At 40.6% G+C, this 20,373-nt stretch overlaps 1 protein-coding gene across 9 annotated transcripts in view; it reads left to right on the top strand.

Annotated features, from left to right (window-relative positions):
• Nucleotides 1-20,373, top strand: part of HERC2 (HECT and RLD domain containing E3 ubiquitin protein ligase 2) — a 227,472-nt gene that overhangs the window by 65,933 nt on the left and 141,166 nt on the right. For 8 of the 9 annotated variants that reach the window (XM_067025765.1, XM_067025770.1, XM_067025766.1 and 5 more), the window contains 6 exons: nt 1,656-1,884; nt 1,991-2,115; nt 12,521-12,699; nt 16,745-16,929; nt 18,776-18,931; nt 19,632-19,817. In XM_067025765.1, coding sequence (XP_066881866.1) covers nt 1,656-1,884; nt 1,991-2,115; nt 12,521-12,699; nt 16,745-16,929; nt 18,776-18,931; nt 19,632-19,817 — 1,060 coding nt within the window. The remainder of the gene's footprint in view (nt 1-1,655; nt 1,885-1,990; nt 2,116-12,520; nt 12,700-16,744; nt 16,930-18,775; nt 18,932-19,631; nt 19,818-20,373) is intronic. The other variant, XM_067025772.1, reaches the window with a different exon arrangement.

Below are 20,373 nucleotides of genomic sequence, written 5' to 3' on the forward strand. Positions count from 1 at the left end.
ATTTTAATACATTATGTCTAGGTCAGGATTTATTCTTGTATATATAATTTGAGATTATGATTCTCTTTCAGTCTGAGGTTACTTATCTTTGTTAAGTTTTGAAAAATCTTCACTGTATACCATTGAAATTGCTCTCCTTTTTTTCTACCTTTCCCCTTGGAAAAGTCCTACTAAATGCATGTTGAACTTTCTCATTTTATTTTCCCAAGTATCACAACTTCTTTGATATTTTAAAATCTGTTTATCCTTTTTAATGTTCACTTTTTAATCTTTCTGTTCTGCTTTCTGGGTGGTTTACTGAGCACTCTCTTTCAATTCACGAATCATTTAGCTGGATGTTCCATATTGTTGAATTGTCTGTTTATTTAAAAAATTTATGTGATTACTGCTTTACACGTATTGATTGAATCATCAGATCCCTATGCCAGCCCTCCGGGAGGTGGGACCCTCCATGTGTATTGAACAGCTGGGGAGGCACAAAGTTCAGGAATGTTGCCCAGGTTGGGTACCCAGTACACAAAGGTTTAGGGCTGGAACCTGGGGCCCAGGCTCTTCACTCCTCCGCCTTGAGGTATTTATTCCTGTAGCTGTTTTTTTCATTTTCAGAATTTATATTTTTGGTGTTTTCCAAGGCTCTCATTTGCTCATTATATTCTTGTTTTCCGGCTTCTGTTCCTTCCTTGATCTCTAAGAACATTTACTTATTTTATGGATTCGTTCCAATTTTTTAAATTGCTAAAATCTGTTGGGACATGCGTTTTGCCTCTTTCCCTGTCTGTGACACTTCTTTGTGGTGACCTAGTATGGCTTGTCCTTTTTGACTACGAGGCCACCCTTAGGGGGGAGGGTTTGTGGAGTGTCCCTTTGCCCTTGGCTGTGGAGATGTCTTCAGAGGGCAGTTTTGTACTTGTGTCTGTGACGTTCCATTGAGTTCCTTGGGCTCTTGATGAGTTTTGGTGTTCAGTTCTTGACGTGTGATAACCATACCTAGATGGTTGGTATAAATTTGATTTCACATCTGCTCATAGGGCGGGCCAGGTCTGGTCTCTGATTCACTGTGGGGTCTCTTTGTGCCCAAAGCCTTGTGTGGGTAGTATGTTGTCCTCAGCCCCTGGCTGGCTGACAGGAAGCTCAGGTTCAGTGGGCCGTCCTGAGCATTTTGTGTCTCAGAAGGCTTTGATCTGCTCTCTGAGCCCAGAACCCCTTGGCTCCTGCTGTGTGTGTCTGTGTGTCTCAAGAGCCAAAGCAGAACTTTCCCTTGTATACTTTTCCTGTATACCCTCAGCTTGGCTGTCTACTCTTTTAACAGTTTTTGGTTATATTATATCCACTAATTCTGTGTTTGGTGGGGGTCCTTGGGGGTGGGGTAGAGGTTGCTGTTTCCACAGGGTTCAGCCTCTTTGTTGATCTTGAGCTTTTCCACATACATACTTAGAGTTGGGTTTAAAAAATTCCTTTTATAGAATCCCTTACCATGGATTCTCAACTCCTATAGGTGAAAAATTCTTAGTATGGTTAAAAAAAATATCTGTACTGTAAGTTTTACCTTTATTATTTGAGTAAAATGCAATTTGGGGTATTATTTCATCTTTAATAAGATTTGGACAGCGTTTGTTTGTAGGGCTTCTAAGTGAAAATTGTTTTTCTCCTTTCAGTTGCATGCTGCCATCAGTCACCAGGTTGACCCAGAATTCCTTGGTTTAGGTCTGGGCAGCGTCCTCCTCAACAGCCTGAAGCAGACGGTGGTGGCCCTGGCCAGCAGTGCGGGCGTGTTGAGTACTGTGCAGGCGGCCGCCCAGGCTGTGTTGCAGAGCGGGTGGTCAGTGCTGCTGCCCACTGCAGAGGAGCGGGCCCGGGCACTCTCTGCTCTCCTGCCCTGTGCAGGTGGGCTGGGGCTAGGAGCAGGGGTCGGGTGGGGTTGGCCCAGGAGGGGGTGCCAGGAGGGGATGGTGCTTGCCTCACATTGGGAAAAACACTTTACCTTTTCCAGTTTCAGGCAATGAAGTTAACATAAGTCCAGGTCGTCGATTCATGATTGATCTTCTTGTGGGCAGCTTGATGGCTGATGGAGGCTTAGAATCAGCCTTAAATGCAGCCATTACTGCAGAAATCCAGGTATGGTCCTAGGGGAGAGAGTGAGTGAGAGAGAGAGAGAGAGAGAGAGAGAGAGAGAGAGAGAGAGAGAGAGAGAGAGAGAGAGTGTGTGTGTGTGTGTGTGTGTGTGTGTGTGTGTGTGTGTGTATGCACTGATGGAGGTGACTTTACTCCCCAGTGAGCTGAGACTGATACTTTGCCAGAATTATTTTTAAAAAAACTTTGAAACACAAAACTTTTAGTAACATCCAAATATTTCTGTAATTAAAATTCTTTTACTAGTTTAATAAAATATTGAATTATTACTAAGTATGATAAAATGTACCCACTTTAAATGTCTATTTAAATGAATTTGACAGGTACCCCAAACATAATATAAATCACTTCCGTTACCCCAGAAAGTGCCTTTGTGCCCCTTTGCATTTGAAGTTAGGACACTTTCTTGCCTCCCCCAGATGATGTTAATTTTGCCAGTTTTGATTGTAACATAAATGGAATCATACAGTATATACTTATTTGTGTCAGCTTTATGTTGCCTTGATAATGATTTTCAGATTCAACTGTGTTGGATGTAGTGTTATGTTGTTTTTTTGTCTTTTTTTTTTTTTTAACTAAAAAACTTTTTTTTCATATTAGATTTTTTTTAATTGGGATATAGTTGTTTTACAATGTTGTGTTAGTTTCTACTGTACAGCAAAGTGGAGTTCCCTGTGATATACAGCAGGTTCTCATTAGTTACCTATTTTACACATATTAGTATATATATGTCAACCCCAATCTCCCAATTCATCCCCCCCCCCCCCCGCCTTCCCCCCTTGGTGTCCATATGTTTGTTCTCTACATCTGTGTCTCTATTTCTGCCTTGCAAACCAGTTCATCTGTACTATTTTTCTAGATTCCACATATATGTGTTAATATACGATATTTGTTTTTCTCTCTCTGACTTACTTCACTCTGTATGACAGTCTCTAGGTCCATCCACGTCTCTACAAATGACCCAGCTTCATTCCTTTTTATAGCTGAGTAACATTCTGTTGTGTATATGTACCACATCTTCTTTATCCATTCATCTGTCGATGGACATTTAGGTTGCTTCCATGACCTGTCTATTGTAAATAGTGCTGCAGTGGACATTGGGGTGCATGTGTCTTTCTGAATTATGGTTTTCTCAGGGTATATGCCCAGTAGTGGGATTGCTGGCTCATATGGTAATTCTATTTTTAGTTTTTTAAGGAACCTCCATACTATTCTCCATAGTGGCTGTATCAATTTACATTCCCACCAACAGTGCAAGAGGGTTCCCTTTTCTCCACACCCTCTCCAGCATTTATTGTTTGTGGATTTTCTGATGAGGCCCATTCTAACTGGTGTGAGGTGATACCTCACTGTCATTTTGATTTGCATTTCTCTAATAATTAGTGATGGTGAGCAGCTTTTCATGTGCTTCTTGGCCATCTGTACGTCTTCTTTGGAGAAATGTCTATTTAGGTTTTCTGCCCATTTTTGGATTGGGTTGTTTGTTTTTTTGATATTGAGCTGCATGAGCTGTTTGTATATTTTGGAGATTAATCCTTTGTCAGTTGCTTCATTTGCAAATATTTTCTCCCATTCTGAGGGTTGTCTTTCATCTCGTTTATAGTTTCCTTTGCTGTGAAAAAGCTTTTAAGTTTCATTAGGTCACATTTGTTTACTTTTGTTTTAATTCCATTATTCTAGGAGGTGGGTCAAAAATATCTTGCTGTGTTTATGTCAAAGAGTGTTCTTCCTATGTTTTCCTCTAAGAGTTTTATAGTGTCTGGACTCACATTTACGTCTTTAATCCGTTTTGAGTTTATTTTTGTGTATGGTGGTAGGGAGTGTTCTAATTTCATTCTTTTACATGTAGCTGTCCAGTTTTCCCAGCACCACTTATTGAAGAGACTGTCTTTTCTCCATTTTATATTCTTACATCCTTTGTCATAGCTTAGTTGACCATAGGTGTGTGGGTTTATCTCTGGGCTTTCTATACTGTTCCATTGATCCATATTTCTGTTTTTGTACCAATACCATATGGTCTTGATTACTGTAGCTTTGTAATATAGTCTTAAAGTCAGGGAGTCTGATTCCTCCAGCTCCATTTTTTTTTTTTTTCTTCAGGATTGCTTTGGCTACTCAGGGTCTTTTGTGTCTCAGTACCAATTTTAAGATATTTTGTTCTAGTTCTGTAAAAAATGCCACTGGTAATTTGATAGGGATTGCATTGAATCTGTAGATTGCTTTGGGTAGTATAGTTATTTTCACAATATTGATTCTTCTAATCCAAGAACATGGTATATCTCACCATCTGTTTGTGTCATCTTTGATTTCTTTCATCAGTGTCTCACAGTTTTCTGAGTACAAGTCTTTTACCTCCTTAGGTAAGTTTATTCCTAGGTATTTTATTCTTTTTGTTGCTATGGTGAATGGGATTGTTTCCTTAATTTGTCTTTTTGATCTTTCATTGTTAGTGTATAGGAATGCAAGAGATTTCTGTGCATTAATTTTGTATCCTGTAACTTCACCAAATTCAGTGATTAGCTCTAGTAGTTTTCTGGTGGCATCTTTATATTTTCTATGTATAGTGTCATGTCATCTGCAAACAGTGAGAGTTTTACAGCTTCTTTTCCAATTTGTATTCCTTTTATTTCTTTTTCTTCTCTGATTGCTGTGGCTGGGATATCCAAAACTATGTTAAATAATAGTGGTGATAGTGGACATCCTTGTCTTATTCCTGATCTTAGAGGAAATGCTTTCAGTTTTTCACCATTGAGAATGATGTTTGCTGTGGGTTTGTTGTATATGGAATTATACGTATTATGTTGAAGTAGGTTCCCTCTATGCCCACTTTCTGGAGGGTTTTTATCGTAAATGGGTGTTAAATTTTGTCAAAAGCGTTTTCTGCATCTATTGAGATGATTGTATGTTTTTTATTCTTCAATTTGATAACATGGTTTATCACATTGATTGATTTACGTATATTGAAGAATGCTTGCATCCCTTGCATAAATCCCACTTGTTGATGGTGTGTGATCCTTTTAATGTCTTGTTGGATTCTGTTTGCTAGTATTTTGTTGCGGATTTTTGCATTTATATTCATCAGTGATATTGGTCTGTAATTTTCTTTTTTTGTCATATCTTTGTCTGGTTTTGGTATCAGGATGATGGTGGCCTCATAGAATGAGTGGGAGTGTTCTTTCCTCTGCAGTTTTTTGGAAGAGTTTGAGAAGGATGGGTGTTAGCTCTTCTCTAAATGTTTGACAGAATTCACCTGTGAAGCCATCTGGTCCTGGACTTCTGTTTGTTGGAAGATTTTTAATCACATTTTCAATTTCAGTGCTTGTGATTGGTCTGTTTATATTTTCTATTTCTTCCTGGTTCAGTCTCAGCAGCTTGTGCATTTCTAAGAATTTGTCCATTTCTTCCAGGTTGTTCATTTTATTGGCATACAGTTGCTTGTAGTAGTCTCTTAATGATGCTTTGTATTACTGCGGTGTCTGTTGTAACTTCTCCTTTTTCATTTCTAATTTATTTATTTATTTATTTTTGCAGTACGTGGGCCTCTCACTGTTGTGGCCTCTCCTGTTACAGAGCACAGGCTCCAGATGCACAGGCTCAGCGGCCATGGCTCACAGACCCAGCCTCTCTGCGGCATGTGGGATCTTCCCAGACCGGGGCACGAACCTGTGTCCCCTGCATCGGCAGGCGGACTCTCAACCACTAAGTCACCTGGGAAGCCCCTCATTTCTAATTTTATTGATTTGAGTCCTCCCTCTCTTTTTCTTGATGAGTCTGGCTAAAGGTTTATCAATTTTTTTAATCTTCTCAAAGAACCACCTTTTAGTTTTACTGATCTTTGCTGTTTTTTTCTTTGTTTCTATTTATTTCTGGTCTGATCTTTATAATTTCTTTCCTTCTGCTAACTTTGGGTTTTGTTCTTTCTCTAGTTCCTTTACATGTAAGGTTAGGTTGTTTATTTGAGATTTTTCTTGTTTCTTGAGGTAGGATTGTATTGCTATAAACTTCCTTCTTAGAAATGCTTTTGCTGCATCCCATAGCCTTTGGGGCGTCGTGTTTTCATTGTCATTTGTCTCTAGGTACTTTTTGATTTCCTTTTTGACTTCTTCAGTGATCTCTTGGTTATTTAGTAGCATATTGTTTAGCCTCCATGTGTTTGTGTTTTTTTTAACCTTTTTTCCCCTGTAATTTATTTGTAATCTCATAGTGTTGTGTTTGGAAAAGATGCTTAATATGATTTCAGTTTCCTTAAATTTACTGAGGCTTGATTTGTGACCCAAGATGTGATCTATCCTGGAGAATGTTCCATGTGCACTTGAGAAGAAAGTGTAATCTGTTTTTGGTTGGAATGTCCTATAAATATCAATTAAATCTATCTGGTGTATTGTGTCATTTAAAGCTTGTGTTTCCTTATTAATTTTCTGTCTGGATGATCTGCCCATTGGTGTAAGTGAGGTGTTAAAGTCCCCCACTATTAGTGTGTTACTGTCAATTTCCTCTCTTACAGTTGTTAGTATTTGCCTTATGTATTGAGGTGCTCCTATGTCAGGTGCATATATATTTATAATTGTTACATTTTCTTCTTAGATTGATCCCTTGATCATTATGTAGTATCCTTCCTTGTCTCTTGTAACATTCTTTATTTTAAAGTCTATTTTATCTGATATGTATTGCTACTCCAGCTTTCTTTTGATTTCCGTTTGCATGGAATATCTTTTTCCATCCCCTCACTTTCAGTCTGTATGTGTCCCTAGGTCTGCAGTGGGTGTCTTGTAGACAGCATATATACGGGTCTTGTTTTTGTATCCATTCAGCCAGTCTGTGTCTTTTTTTTTTTTTTTTTTTTTGTGGTATGCAGACCTCTCACTGTTGTGGCCTCTCCTGTTGCGGAGCACAGGCTCCGGACGGACAGGCTCAGTGGCCATGGCTCACGGGCCTGGCCGCTCGGTGGCATGTGTGATCTTCCTGGACCGGGGCACAAAACCCGTGTCCCATGTATCGGCAGGCGGATTCTCAACCACTGCGCCACCAGGGAAGCCCCGGTCTGTGTCTTTTGGTTGGAGCACTTAATCCATTCACATTTAAGGCAGTTACCAATATGTATGTTCGTATTACCATTTTCTTAATTGTTTTGGGTTTGTTTTTGTAGGTCCTTTGCTTCTCTTGTGTTTACCACTTAGAGAAGTTCCTTTAGCATTTGTTGTAGAGCTGGTTTGTTGGTGCTGAATTCTCTTAGCTTTTGCTTGTCTGTAAAGCTTTTCATTTCTCTGTTGAATCTGAATGAGATCCTTGTTGGGTAGAGTAGTTTTGGTTGTAGGTTCTTCCCTTTCATCTCTTTAAATGTATTTTCCACTCCCTTCTGGCTTGCAGAGTTTCTGCTTAGAAACCAGCTGTTAAGCTTATGGGAGTTCCCTTGTATATTATTTGTTGTTTTTCTGTTGTTGCTTTTAATAATTTTTCTGTCTTTTTAAAAAAATTTATTTATTTTTGGCTGCGTTGGGTCTTCATTGCTCTGCGTGGGCTTTCTCTAGTTGCGGCAAGCGGGGGTTACTCTTTATTGTGGTGCGTAGGCTTCTCATTATGGTGGCTTCTCTTGTTGCGGATCACGGGCTCTATGTGTGCAGGCTTCAGGAGTTGTGGCTTGTGGGCTCAGTAGTTGTGGCTTGCGGGCTCCAGAGCACAGGCTCAGTGGTTGTGGCTCATGGGCTTAATTGCTCCGCGGCATGTGGGGTCTTCCCAGCCCAGGGATCAAACCCATGTCCCCTGCATCTGCATGCGGATTCTTAACCACTGCGCCACCAGGGAAGTCCCCTCTTTGTATTTAATTTTTGTCAATTTGATTCTTATGTGTCTTGGCATGTTTCTCCTTGGGTTTTTCCTGCCTGGGACTCTCTGTGCTTCCTGGACTTGGGTGGCTATTTCCTTTCCCATGTTTGGGAAGTTTTTGACTGTAATCTCTTCAGATATTTTCTCCAGTCCTTTCTCTTTCTCTTCTCCTTCTAGGACCCCTGTAATGCGAATGTTGGTGAGTTTAATGTTGTCCCAGTGGTCTCTTAGGTTGTCTTCATTCCTTTTCATTCTTTTTTCTTTATTCTCTTCCACGGCAGTGATTTTCACCATTCTGTCTTCCAGGTCACTTATCCATTCTTCTGCCTCAGTTATTCTGCTATTGAGTCCTTTCAGTGTATTTTTCATGTCATTTATTGTATTGTTCATCTCTGTTCTTTAATTCTTCTAGGTCTTTGTTAAACATTTCTTGCATCTTCTCGCTAGTTGCCTACATTTTTTTTCCGAGGTCCAGGATCATCTTCACTCTCATTATTCTGAATTCTTTTCCTGGAAGATTGCCTAGCTCCACTTCATTTAGTTGTTTTTCTGGGGTTTTATCTTGTTCCTTCATCTGGGACATAGTCCTCTGCTGTTTCATTTCATCTATCTTTCTGTGATTGTGGTTTTTCTTCTGCAGGCTGCAGGATTGTAGTTCTCCTTGTTTCTGCTGTCTGCTCTTCGGTGGATGAGACTATCTAAGAGGCTTCTGTAGTGTCACTTTGTTTTTGCTGTTGAGGAGTGCTCCATTGTGTGATTATGGTACTGTTGGTGTATTCCTTCTCCTGTTGATAGACCTTCGATGATTTTTGACTCTCTACAGATGCTCTTATCATGCTGTGTGAAAGTCCTTTAGTGAACACGTGTTTTTCCTTTGGGGTAAATAGTTTGAATTAGAATTTCCTGGGTTCTAGGGTGGGTATGTGTTTACAGTTTCCCAAAGTGGTTGTGCCATTTACATCTGAACCAGCCTGTATGAGAGTTCTAGCCATTTCTTGACCTCATCAACATGAGGCGTGTCAGTCTTTTTAAAAGCTTTAGCTATTCTGCAGGTAGGGTGGGGTGTTAATTTGCATGTGCTTATTGGCCATTCATAGCTTCTTTTGTTGCTTTCACTGTCATAATAGTTTTCAATTTAAAAACTTACACTGGGCTTCCCTGGTGGCGCAGTGGTTGAGAGTCAGCCTGCGATGCAGAGGACACGGGTTCGTGCCCTGGTCCGGGAAGATCCCACATGCCGCGCAGCGGCTGGGCCCGTAAGCCATGGCCGCTGAGCCTGCGCATCCGGAGCCTGTGCTCCGCAAAGGGAGAGGCCACAACAGTGAGAGGCCCGTGTACCACACACAAAAAAATAAATAAATAAAAACTTACACTGATAAAATTGGATGAAGTGAGTGTATTAAAAATGTTTTTGAAAACATACCTACTTTGATTAAATTGAAAAAAATTAGAGGAAATCATAAATGTAATGATTTTAGTTGCAAGTATCATTCTTTGTGTACCTTGTTATTTTCCAGATAGTACTATGCTGTGTACTTTACTTTCATTTTTTTTTAACCTTGTGAACCATGTTGATGTTGACAAAAAATTAATCAGTTGATCTAAGAAAGAGATAGAAAATTTTATTCAAGCCAAATTGAGGATTATAACCCAGGGACAGCATCTCAGAAAGCTCTAAGAACTATTGTGTTCATTATAAGTCAAGGCTCAGTTATGTAAGTTATTTGAGATAGAGGGCTGTATGTTAAATGATGTATTATTGACAGTTTACACAATCCAGATCTAAGCATCATCATGGCCTCTTACAAGACGAAGAAGGAGGGTTTTCTTTGAAGGTGTTGTCTTGTTGATGCTAGGAGAATGTTGCTGTTTATGGTTGAGCAGGTATATTTACTGATAGGGAAGGTTGATCGATGCATAATGCAGATAAACACTGTACAGTAGGGGGCAGAGAGAGGAGGCCAAAGGACAGAGAAAATTTTTCTATGTGTAAATTTTTCTTTTCTTGCCAGGAAATGTGAATTGTTTTTCACATTGAGTGGAAAAAGTTGTCTTAAAATTCCATCGTATAGGCGTGGACATAGGTACCACACAAGTTTAGTGATTTGCTAAGGTGTCATGACTAGTGAATGACAGGTTTGCTGACTCCAGATCTCTTCCTTTTCTTCCTGTGCTCCGTGTGGCTCAGTGTAATATTTCACCTGATGGGAGCAATGACAGCGAACAGGCAGAGGCAGTCCACGTGTGGGCCAGGCCCAAGCAGTATTTTTATAATTTATTTTTATTACTTTAAAACATTTTTTGGCTGCACCGTGCAATATGCGGGACCTTAGTTCCCCAACCAGGGATCGATCCCGCGCCCCCCTGCAGTGGAAGAGTGGAGTCTTAGCCACTAGACTGCCAGGGAAGTCCCCCCAAGCAGTATTTTTAGAACCTGTTAATTTAGTTAGCAAATGTTTATTCTTTGCGTCCTGCTGGAGAGTGGTACCTTGAGAGGGGGAGGTGGGCTATAGAGAATGCAGATTGTGATTCCCTATGACAATTAAGATGCCTGAAAAAATAGCCAGAAGGCCATTTGTTTTAAAACAAAAATGTTTTGAAGCTACAGAAAGGCATAAACAGAAAAACCGTCATCATTTAGGAATAACCATTGTTAATGTTTTTCATGTATTGTCTTCCAGGCTTTCAAAAATGCAAATGTTTAGTAACAGTACTAATTATGATGCCAGAACTGGTCTCAGTGGTTTGTATCTTTTACACTCATAAGGTTGCCGTGTCTTCTATGTTGAATATTTTGCGATGTCCATTGGTTCTGTTGCTTTGGGGAAGTCTGTCATATGGAAAGGGAATCACTTTTTTTTTAAAAACAATTTCCTATTGTTGACCATTTAGATTTTAGATAGTTTTACTATTATAAATAATTTTTAATTACATTCTTGAAGATTATAAGTCATTGAGTATAAGATGATTATTAAGAAGAAGTTCTAGAAGTGAAATTGGGTCAAAGGCACGCACATTTTCAAGCTGTCTGATCTGTATCCCTCTTATTCTGAAGAGTAGGTGGCACAGTTCCAATCCAACTCCTTAGACATGGTCTTTGTCCCCACACCCCTCAGAATGGGGAAGACTGTGTTTAGACTTATTCTGGCTTTTGCCATTAGAAAATAAAGCCCAGTAGGAAAGAACTTGTGTGCTTTTTCACAATAAATTTGATTACTAGAACAAGGCGTAGTATATAATAGGTCCTCAGGAATATTGGTTGCATTTGATTGGCAAAAGATACCTCCTTTAAAAGTTTTTAAAAATAATAACATTATTGATATCTAATTCATCTACTGTAAAGTTCAGTCTCTTAAAGTGTATGGTTTAGTGTTTTTTTTTTTTTTTGTATATTCACAGAGTTGTGCAACCACCATCACCACTATCTAATTTCAGAACATTTTCACTCCAAAAAGAAACCCTGTGCCCCTTAACAGTCACTCTGCATCCCCCACTCCTCCCAGCCGTTGACAACCGCTTATCTACTTTCTGTATCTAAAGATGTCCCTGTTCTGGACATTTCATATAAGTGGATTTGTACAGTATGTGGCCTTTTGTGTCTGGCGCTTTCCAGTTAACGTAGTGTTTTCAAAATTCAGCCAGGTTGTATCATTCATGTTGTACTTCATTTTTAAAAATCGCTAAACAGTATTCTGTTGTATGGATATAGCACATTTTGTTCATCCATTCATCAGCTGATGGACATTTAGGTTGTTCTCTCTTTTAAGTTACTATGAATAATGCCGTTTTAAACATCTGTGCATAGGTTTTTGTGTGGATGTACGTTTTTATTTCTTATGGGCGTATGCCTCGGAGTAGAGTTGCTGAGTTTTACAGTAACTCTATGTTAAATGTTTCGTGGTATAGCCAGACTGTTTTCTTAAGTGGCTGTACCACTTTACATTCCCAGTAGCAATGTATGACAGTTCCAGTTTCTCCGTATCTTTGCAAATGCTTGCTACTGTTCATCTTTTTTATTATACTGTCCTAGGAGATGTGAATTTCCCTGATAACTAATGAAGTTGAGCACCTTTATGTGTATATCTTCTTCGAAGATGTGTCTGTTCAGAGTTTTTGTTTATTTTAAAATTGGGTCATTTATCTTTTAATTGTTGAGTGGTCAGAATTCTTTCTATATTTGTACGTCTTATATCAGATATAAGATTTGGGAATGTATCCTGCCATTCTGTAGGTTATTGCTTCATGTTTACAAAGCAGGTAGACTCTGCCTAGGTGATCACATTGGGTGTTGTGAGAGCCAGAAGCAGGGGTAAAGGTTTTAGGAACTTCACAGAAGGACGCTGGAGACCATTAGCCCAGGCAGCCTGGACACAGGGTTTGTAGGACAAATGTCTGTTTAGAAAGTGAGCAACTGAGTGGCGTGATTTCCAGTGGGTGGGTGTGGGCCACTGTCACCAGGTGTGTGAGTCAGCACACAGCTAGGCTGTGGGATCAGGGCTCAGCCCAGAGTGCCTTCACACCTGCTACTAAGATAACTGGTAACCAGTTTCTGTTTCATGACTTACAGGATATTGAAGCCAAAAAAGAAGCACAGAAGGAAAAAGAAATCGATGAACAGGAAGCGAATGCCTCGACATTTCATAGAAGTCGGACTCCATTGGATAAAGATCTTATTAATACGGGAATCTATGAATCTTCTGGAAAACAGTGCTTGCCTCTGGTTCAGCTCATACAACAGCTTCTTAGGTAAATAGCATTAGACATATTTTAATTAGGAGGATTATTGTTTTCATATTAAGATAGTGAGATCGAGCACTAGGGTCTCAGTGTGTTCAGTTGTTGACGAAGTCCTTTGAAAATCACCTGGGACAGACCTTAGAGCAGGTTCTTAAATGTAGGTGAGAGCAGGGGTTAGAATGTATGAAGTACAACTGGAGATTCTAAAAGTTTTCACACAAGAGAAAATAGGAGTGTGTGATAAACCTAGGATGGGATTCTTAGCCTCGTTAGTAAGCAGGTAGATACAAATGAAAATCATCATGGTAAGGTTTTTTAAACTGGTTGTGTCCTTGCCTCATTCTATATGTCATAGATTTATACCTGTTAGTTTCTAAGACAACTTTCAAAAGCTGAAGTAAGTAAAAGAGTGGTGAGTGTTATTGTCAAAGGACTGATCAGAAAGATGTAAGAATCAGTCAGAGTCAGAATATACGCAGAGACTAACCTTGATGAGGCCTGAAGTAGTCAGTCGTTGTTTGCTAAAGAATATCAGCCTGTGTGGTGGTGTCCTTCAAAAAGAGCAAGAAAGCCAGGTGGTTTCTGAAAGGCATTTGTTAGACAAGGAAAAATTATTGTTCCTTTATGTAACACAACTCCGCTCTGTGTAAACCTGGCTCCTGGTTTATTGTTTGTACAGAGAGGAAAGAGGGCCTGGTGGGTTGGCTTAGGTACCTAAGTCCAGGGCATTGGTGGGCGGTGTACTGGCGTGGGGTGGCCTGCCCTTCACACCTGGAAACACCAGAATTTGCTGGGCACACAGTGAGCTTTTAAAAGAGGAAGTTTTAGAGCTAGTTCCTGACATATATTTTAGTAAATGCTAATAGAAAACCCCTTGTTTCCTATTTTTTATAATGTGGTGATGATTTTTAAAATCAATATTCACACATTCTGATCTTCACTGTAACAGTCTGAAATAAAGTGAACTAAGTCAGTGCAGCTGTGGTAGTGGCAAGAGCTTGGGAATTGTTCCTAGAAAATTGCAGTTGCTCCTGCTTGTCTAAAGCTGGCCACTGACACCTGCCCAGCGTGGTAACTGTGAGAGTAGCAGCAAGAGCAGTGTTTATGTTGCAGAGTTAATTGAGGGTCAAGTGAGAAAATGCACACTGAGTGCTTTGGAGTGAAAAGGTAAAGGTCTCTGGAGAAGTTTTAAAGCAAAAGCATGTATCTCAAGATGTGATTTTCTGTGTTCTTGACCTCCCCTTCCTTTGCCCAGGAGGCCGTGTCTAGGCCCGCTGGTGTCACTGGCAGAGAGCCAGTGCTGGGTTCTCTGACCTCGGTCCTGTCTTAGGTTACTGTTCCCATGAGGGGCCAGCTTTCCTGCTTGTTCAGACTACTTGTTCCCTTGGTGTGTAGAGACCTGTCCATCTTAGCCTAGCTGCCCCTGTGCTCTTCAGTCTGGCCATCATTTGCCACGTTTGCCTGTGGGTGTCCAGTGTAGCTGAGACACTGGGTTTTTATTTTTTATTAAAATTAAAATTAAAAAACTTAGACCTGATTCAGCTATTAGGAAACTTGTAATTATGTTTGGAATAACTTGGCCATATGAATTTACCTTTTCAGCTCTGCATTTTTATGAGACTTAAGTGCAGATCAGGTATTTGCAGTGAAAATTTAGTTATCTGAATTGAGATGTGCTGTATGTACAAAATACACAGTGGCTTTTGAAGACTTTGTGTCTTCAAAAAACTAATATAAATATCTCAGTGCTTTTCCTTATTGGTTTTATGTTGAAATGATAATATTTTAAATATATGGAGATAAATACATTATTAATACTGATTTTGCATATTCTTTTTATCTTTATTTATGTGACTGGTAGACATTTTAAAGTACACACGTGACTCTCTGGCAGTACTTTTCTGTTGGACAGTGCTCTCTAGCCCATCCTCACACACTGTTTTCTGAACCTTCCTCTTTACTTTTGGTTCCTTTGGCGTGCAGGGAGGAGTTGGCTCCACAGCAGATTTATAATGAAAATGTACCTGTTTGGAAAATACAGAACAAAAACGGAAACACGGAATAAATAGTATCTTAAAAATTTTTGGAAAATAGAAGAAGAAAAATGCATGTACAACCCTCTTGCCAACAGAATGCCTGTGCTCCAGGGTCCTTTCATAAGCATAGATAATGTGCCCCTCCCCTTGCAGAGATAGACTTTAACATTTATTTCTTACCTTAAGTGTTTGTGACTAAAGGAGACTCAATGTATTGAGTCTAAATACATCTTGGCTGATGCAGTTATTGAAAAATAGTCTAAAGATTTACATTTTGGAGATTTTGGAGACATTTCGTATATTTTATTCTTTGGAAAACAGGTTGGAGAAACTGCAGCTTCCCAAAAGTAAGCCATGAAACAGATTTCAGAGTAACTCTTATGCTGGCAAAGAACCACAGAAAACCATTTATATTTGGCAATAGAGAGCTGTGAAGATTTTTAAATTAATGAACTCTATCAGAATTATGCACTTTGATTATGATTCTGAATTTTATATTAGGGAAATAGGTTAACATTTGTATTGTATTTTATTACTGTCTTTTGCTCCATCACGTATGGCATAAAACACAGATTCCAGACCTTTTCTTCTCTTGTGAGATGGTTACCAGGCCAGGTTATCAGGCCGTGGAGCAGAAAGGTGAGGTGGACAGCAGGTGAGGCCCTGAGTGCCCGCCTGCGTTGTGCGTGGCCGGGAGTGCTGGGCACAAGCTGGGGTGCCTACTGCTTTTCCTTCTCGGCTCTGTGGACGTGAGCTGGGGTGTTTCTGCTCCTGTCCTCACTCCACTGCTGTAGTGGCTGAGCCCTGGGGCCTGGCGTGACTGACAGAGGTTCCCCTCAAACCTGCTGTTACGTTAGCAGTCAAAGAAGTGGACCAGAGTGCTTTTCCATGGCCTGGTGCTGTGCAGAGGCTCCGGTCTCGCCTCCCCGGTGACAGTACCAGCTGCCAGTCCGCTGGCTCTCGCCCTCCTGGCTGGGTCAGGGCTAGTGTGGTGGAGCTACAGTGACAGAGGTTCCAGAACCAGGCTCTGCTTTGGCTCTTTAACGTCACTAACTCCCTTCCTCCTTCTGTTCTCAGTACCCCGGATCAGACCTTGTTCACCTGGTGCCGAGACTGTCCCTGGGTGGCAGGGTCTTATCTGGTGTTTCCTATGCCTTCTAAAATCTGCTCTCACACTGACTTTAGTTACCTTTCTCGGACACAAACAGGATGTCACTTTCCTTTCAAAACTGGTGGCTCAGCATTGCAGAATCTAGTGCCAGCAGCCTGGCACTCCATCACCTACAGTGTCCACTGTGTCCACTCCCCTTCCTTGTTATGACCACTGGGCCCTAGTTCCTTTGCATTCTGCTCATGGAGACAACACTTACTACTCTTCTAATTGTACTTTCTCTTTTCTCCCCACTTACTTCCTGATGGTTCGTGGCTCAAGTTGGATCCTCTGCTCCTTTCCTTGCTGCCGTGTTCTTTGAGCACCTCTTACTCTCACCTGTTTTATTTGGGCCCACTTTGGTCTTCCTTCCTGTAGTTTCTGAGCCCTGGGTGTCCCCCCACATGGCCCACCGGGTGTTTACTTGAGTAGGTCTGAAGGGAGACTTGTGAGGCAGATGCAGAAATGCTAGTGGGTCTTGTCCTTAAGGATAGTGTCACATTTATATTTGAAATGTAGATTTGGACAAAAAATGGTAACAGTTACTTTTCCTTCCAAAGGTTTGTACAGGAGTTTTCCATCATTTTGGACTGTTCCATGCAACTCTTAGGAGCGCATCTTGTAAAGCAAGGGGTGTCATTCTACCTTTGTGTCTTCTGTGTGCCTCTGCTCAGTTCTGAATGAGGTGCGCTTATTGCAGGTGCAGCTGGCACACATTTGCAGAAGGAAGCCAGCTGCAGGTCACCTGGGTGTATGATCTTTATTTCTGATTTTAGTTTATGTTGTGATTTTTCTTTTTACAACCCCTCTCCCCCTTTAAAAACAAACATAACTTGTTTAATTTTGCAATCCTCTTTCTCCTGCATAGAAACATTGCTTCTCAGACAGTAGCCAGATTGAAAGATGTTGCCCGTCGAATATCATCATGTCTAGACTTTGAGCAACAGAGTCATGAGAGATCTGCTTCACTGGATTTGTTGCTGCGTTTTCAGCGCTTACTTATCAGTAAACTTTACCCAGGAGAAAATGTTGGTCAGACTTCAGATATTTCTAGTAAGTTACTTAAAATGTTAAAGTGTCTTGTGTGTATTTTGGCTTTTTTATTTAGGCTTCTTGACATGCCTATTCTGCATGGCCCAGATGTGTAGTTCTTATACTGTTAGATGCACCAATTTTGGGGGACTTCATTTTGCATCTTCTTTTTTGGACAGATATTTCTGTAGTAGACTCATCAATATTTCATTGTGTTAATATCTAAATTCCTTAGACATGAGAAATAGCATCTAACTTTATGTTCAGGTTAGTCTTACAGAAGATTTATCAGACTTATTCCACGGGTTAGTTGTGGACTGTTTGAGATTGGCATAATGTGGGGGCGAAATAGGGACCTAATATTTGTATGTCACCCTGGTAAGCTAGATGGGTGTAGTAGGAGGAATGCATTATCATTGAAGGAAGACTGAATCTCAGTTATATCTCTGGTTTATTAGCTGCTGCATACGGGACTAAGTCTCCTGGGGGCTGTAGATTGCTCACCTGCAGAGTTAGGATAAGACTTGAGGGTCCCTGTGAGAATGAAAATAGGATGATATGTAAGTGCTCAGTTCTGTGTACAGCGTAGAGTAGAGCACTTTCCACAAACTCCAAAAGGAGTGGCTGGCTCTTTATAAGGTAGCTTTCTGTGTCAGTGATGGAAAGGTTTGCTACTTTTGTTAATATTTTTATAGCCAGTATAGTCTAAAACAACTGTGTTACTTCCTGAAAATCGTTAGGCCCTTGTAGAGGATGGAAAATTTCAGGTTGAAATTGGTGAACCATTTCAGTCTGAAAGAGGTGACCATCGCAATGTCATAAAGTTACAAGGACTAAAAAGCTGTTAAGAGCCATGTAGGAGGAAAAGTTGATTTTTTTTTTTTTGCGGGACACGGGCCTCTCACTGTTGTGGCCTCTCCCGTTGCGGAGCACAGGCTCCAGACGCGCAGGCTCAGTAGCCATGGCTCACGGGCCCAGCCGCTCCGCGGCATGTGGGATCTTCCCGGACCGGGGCACGAACCCGTGTTCCCTGCATCGGCAGGCGAACTCTCAACCACTGCGCCACCAGGGAAGCCCAAAGTTGATTTTTTTTAAAAAAATATTTATTTATTTGGCTGTGCTGGGTCTTAGTTGCAGCACGCATGATCTTCGCTGCCACGTGCGGGATCTAGTTCCCTGACCAAGGATCGAACCAGGGCCCCCTGAATTGGGATTGTGGAGTCTTAACCACAGGACCGCTGGGGAAGCTCCCAAAAGTTGAAGATTTTTATGAGATTGAAAAATGCCTAACTTTTTCACTGGAGTAATTTTCAGGCATTAAGACTTGGACTTAGGGCTTCCCTGGTGGCGCAGTGGTTGAGAGTCTGCCTGCCGATGCAGGGGACACGGGTTCGTGCCCCAGTCTGGGAGGATCCCACATGCCGTGGAGCGGCTGGGCCCGTGAGCCATGGCCACTGAGCCTGCATGTCTGGAGCCTGTGCTCCGTGACGGGAGAGGCCACAACGGTGAGAGGCCCGCGTACCACAAAAAAATATATAAATTAAAAAAAAAAAAGACTTGGACTTAGAAAACATGTATATTGGATATAAAGTTTTAGAACTCTAAGTTATGACTTTAGTATTTTTACTCGAAGTTTTTAGATACTATATAGTGCAGTGTATAAAAATCAGTATATCCAAATTCAGTTTCTCAAATTATGTGATGTAAAAGGAGCCAAGGACTAAATAAGTAAGATTAACTGCTCCCGTTTGAGAAAATTATTATAGGTAAAAAATGTATAGATGAGAGTAGAATAGTGGAACAATGAAGTTTATTTACAAAGTAAATTTTAATAGTGCAAATGAAATTGTCTAAATCTTCCCTTCAGGTCCTGAACTAATGGGGGTTGGTTCCTTGCTGAAGAAGTACACAGCCCTTTTGTGCACACACATTGGAGATATACTGCCCGTGGCAGCAAGCATTGCTTCCACTAGCTGGCGGCACTTTGCAGAGGTGGCCTGCATTGTGGAAGGGGACTTCACTGGTACTTACCTTGTTTCCTAAATGTGGGCGTGTATTTATTTTCGGAGATTGATGAGATTTAAAATTTATCATTTTGTGGTAAAGCTGCATGCCTTTACCCCATACATCTTCTAGTCGTGTAGCCCTTTCTCCTTTCGTTTTTTTAGTTACTGACAATTCTATGGTTAAGCAACCTGGTGTGGGAGTCACGTCACTATCATATACAGTGATACATATAATGGATGATTTAGAGTCAGACCACCATTAGTAACACTTCAATAATGAGGTTAATGGTACTTGTCTAATTTTATTACATCAGCATAAGAATTAGTTGCCCCTTTTAGGACCTTAATAAATTCCTATATTGCTTAATATTTTTTCAAGTTAATTCTGTGGCAGAGTATTGAGTGCCTTTTTTCTGATAATAAGCTTAGTTGCAAACACTTAGTTTTCTCAATAAAAGACTCCAGTTAATACTTTTGTGTTGAAACACAGTTGTTTCTGAAAAGTATTCTTATAACTAACTCAGAGGCTTCTGTTTGATACCTGTATTTGTTTCTTTCAGAATGAAAGATAAAATAATCCTGTAGAAACACGCTAAAGGACGAGCACTCCTTATTTTGACACCTATCAGCATTCAGACAGAGCCCAAGCTTACAGACTGGTTTTATAGGATGAGCACTTTGGCTGGAGTCTTACGCCTTTTCCTCTTTTACATGTAGGTACCCTCCTTCCAGAGCTGGTAGTTTCTGTGGTGCTTCTTCTCAGCAAAAATGCCGGTCTTGTGCAGGAGGCTGGGGCTGTCCCTCTGCTGGGCGGCCTGTTAGAACATCTGGATCGGTTCAACCACCTGGCGCCAGGAAAGGAAAGGGACGACCACGAGGAGTTAGCCTGGCCTGGCATCATGGGTATGGCGTCTCACTTACAGGCTTGCACTGAGGAAAGCTTTGTCCTAGTCTCATCTGTTCTTGCCTTTTCATTTGAAAGACTGTTTAACAAAGGAAGACCAGTTATTGCCACTTTCACTGGTGGTAGTGTAAATGGAAAACAAAGATAATCCAAATCAGAACAGATTTGGGTTATATTTAAGGAAAATTTTTCTGTTAGTCATGGTTGTTACATCCTGAATTGGATTATTTTAGAACATTCTGGAAAACCCTTTCTTGGAAATTGTCTCCAGAAGGTACTGTTGAGGTGGTTAGATATGGTCCCACTTTGGAGGAAGACATTAACATGGGAGGACTTCCTTAAACTCATTGGCGTCCTGTGACACGAGTTGTGGAATTCCCATAGTCAGCTGAGCACTTCCCATCCATACTGTCTCTAGTGCTTACCAAATTGGAATGAAACTTGTCTTCTCAAAGTTTTGAATTTTGATTCATTTGAATCTAAGTATTATGACTTCCTGGGCTCACAGAATTAATTGAAGTTGTGGTTCAACTTGCATTTTATAGGAAAGCTCAA

The sequence above is a fragment of the Kogia breviceps genome, chromosome 2 (assembly GCF_026419965.1).
Source record: "Kogia breviceps isolate mKogBre1 chromosome 2, mKogBre1 haplotype 1, whole genome shotgun sequence".
Taxonomy (NCBI): domain Eukaryota; kingdom Metazoa; phylum Chordata; class Mammalia; order Artiodactyla; family Physeteridae; genus Kogia; species Kogia breviceps.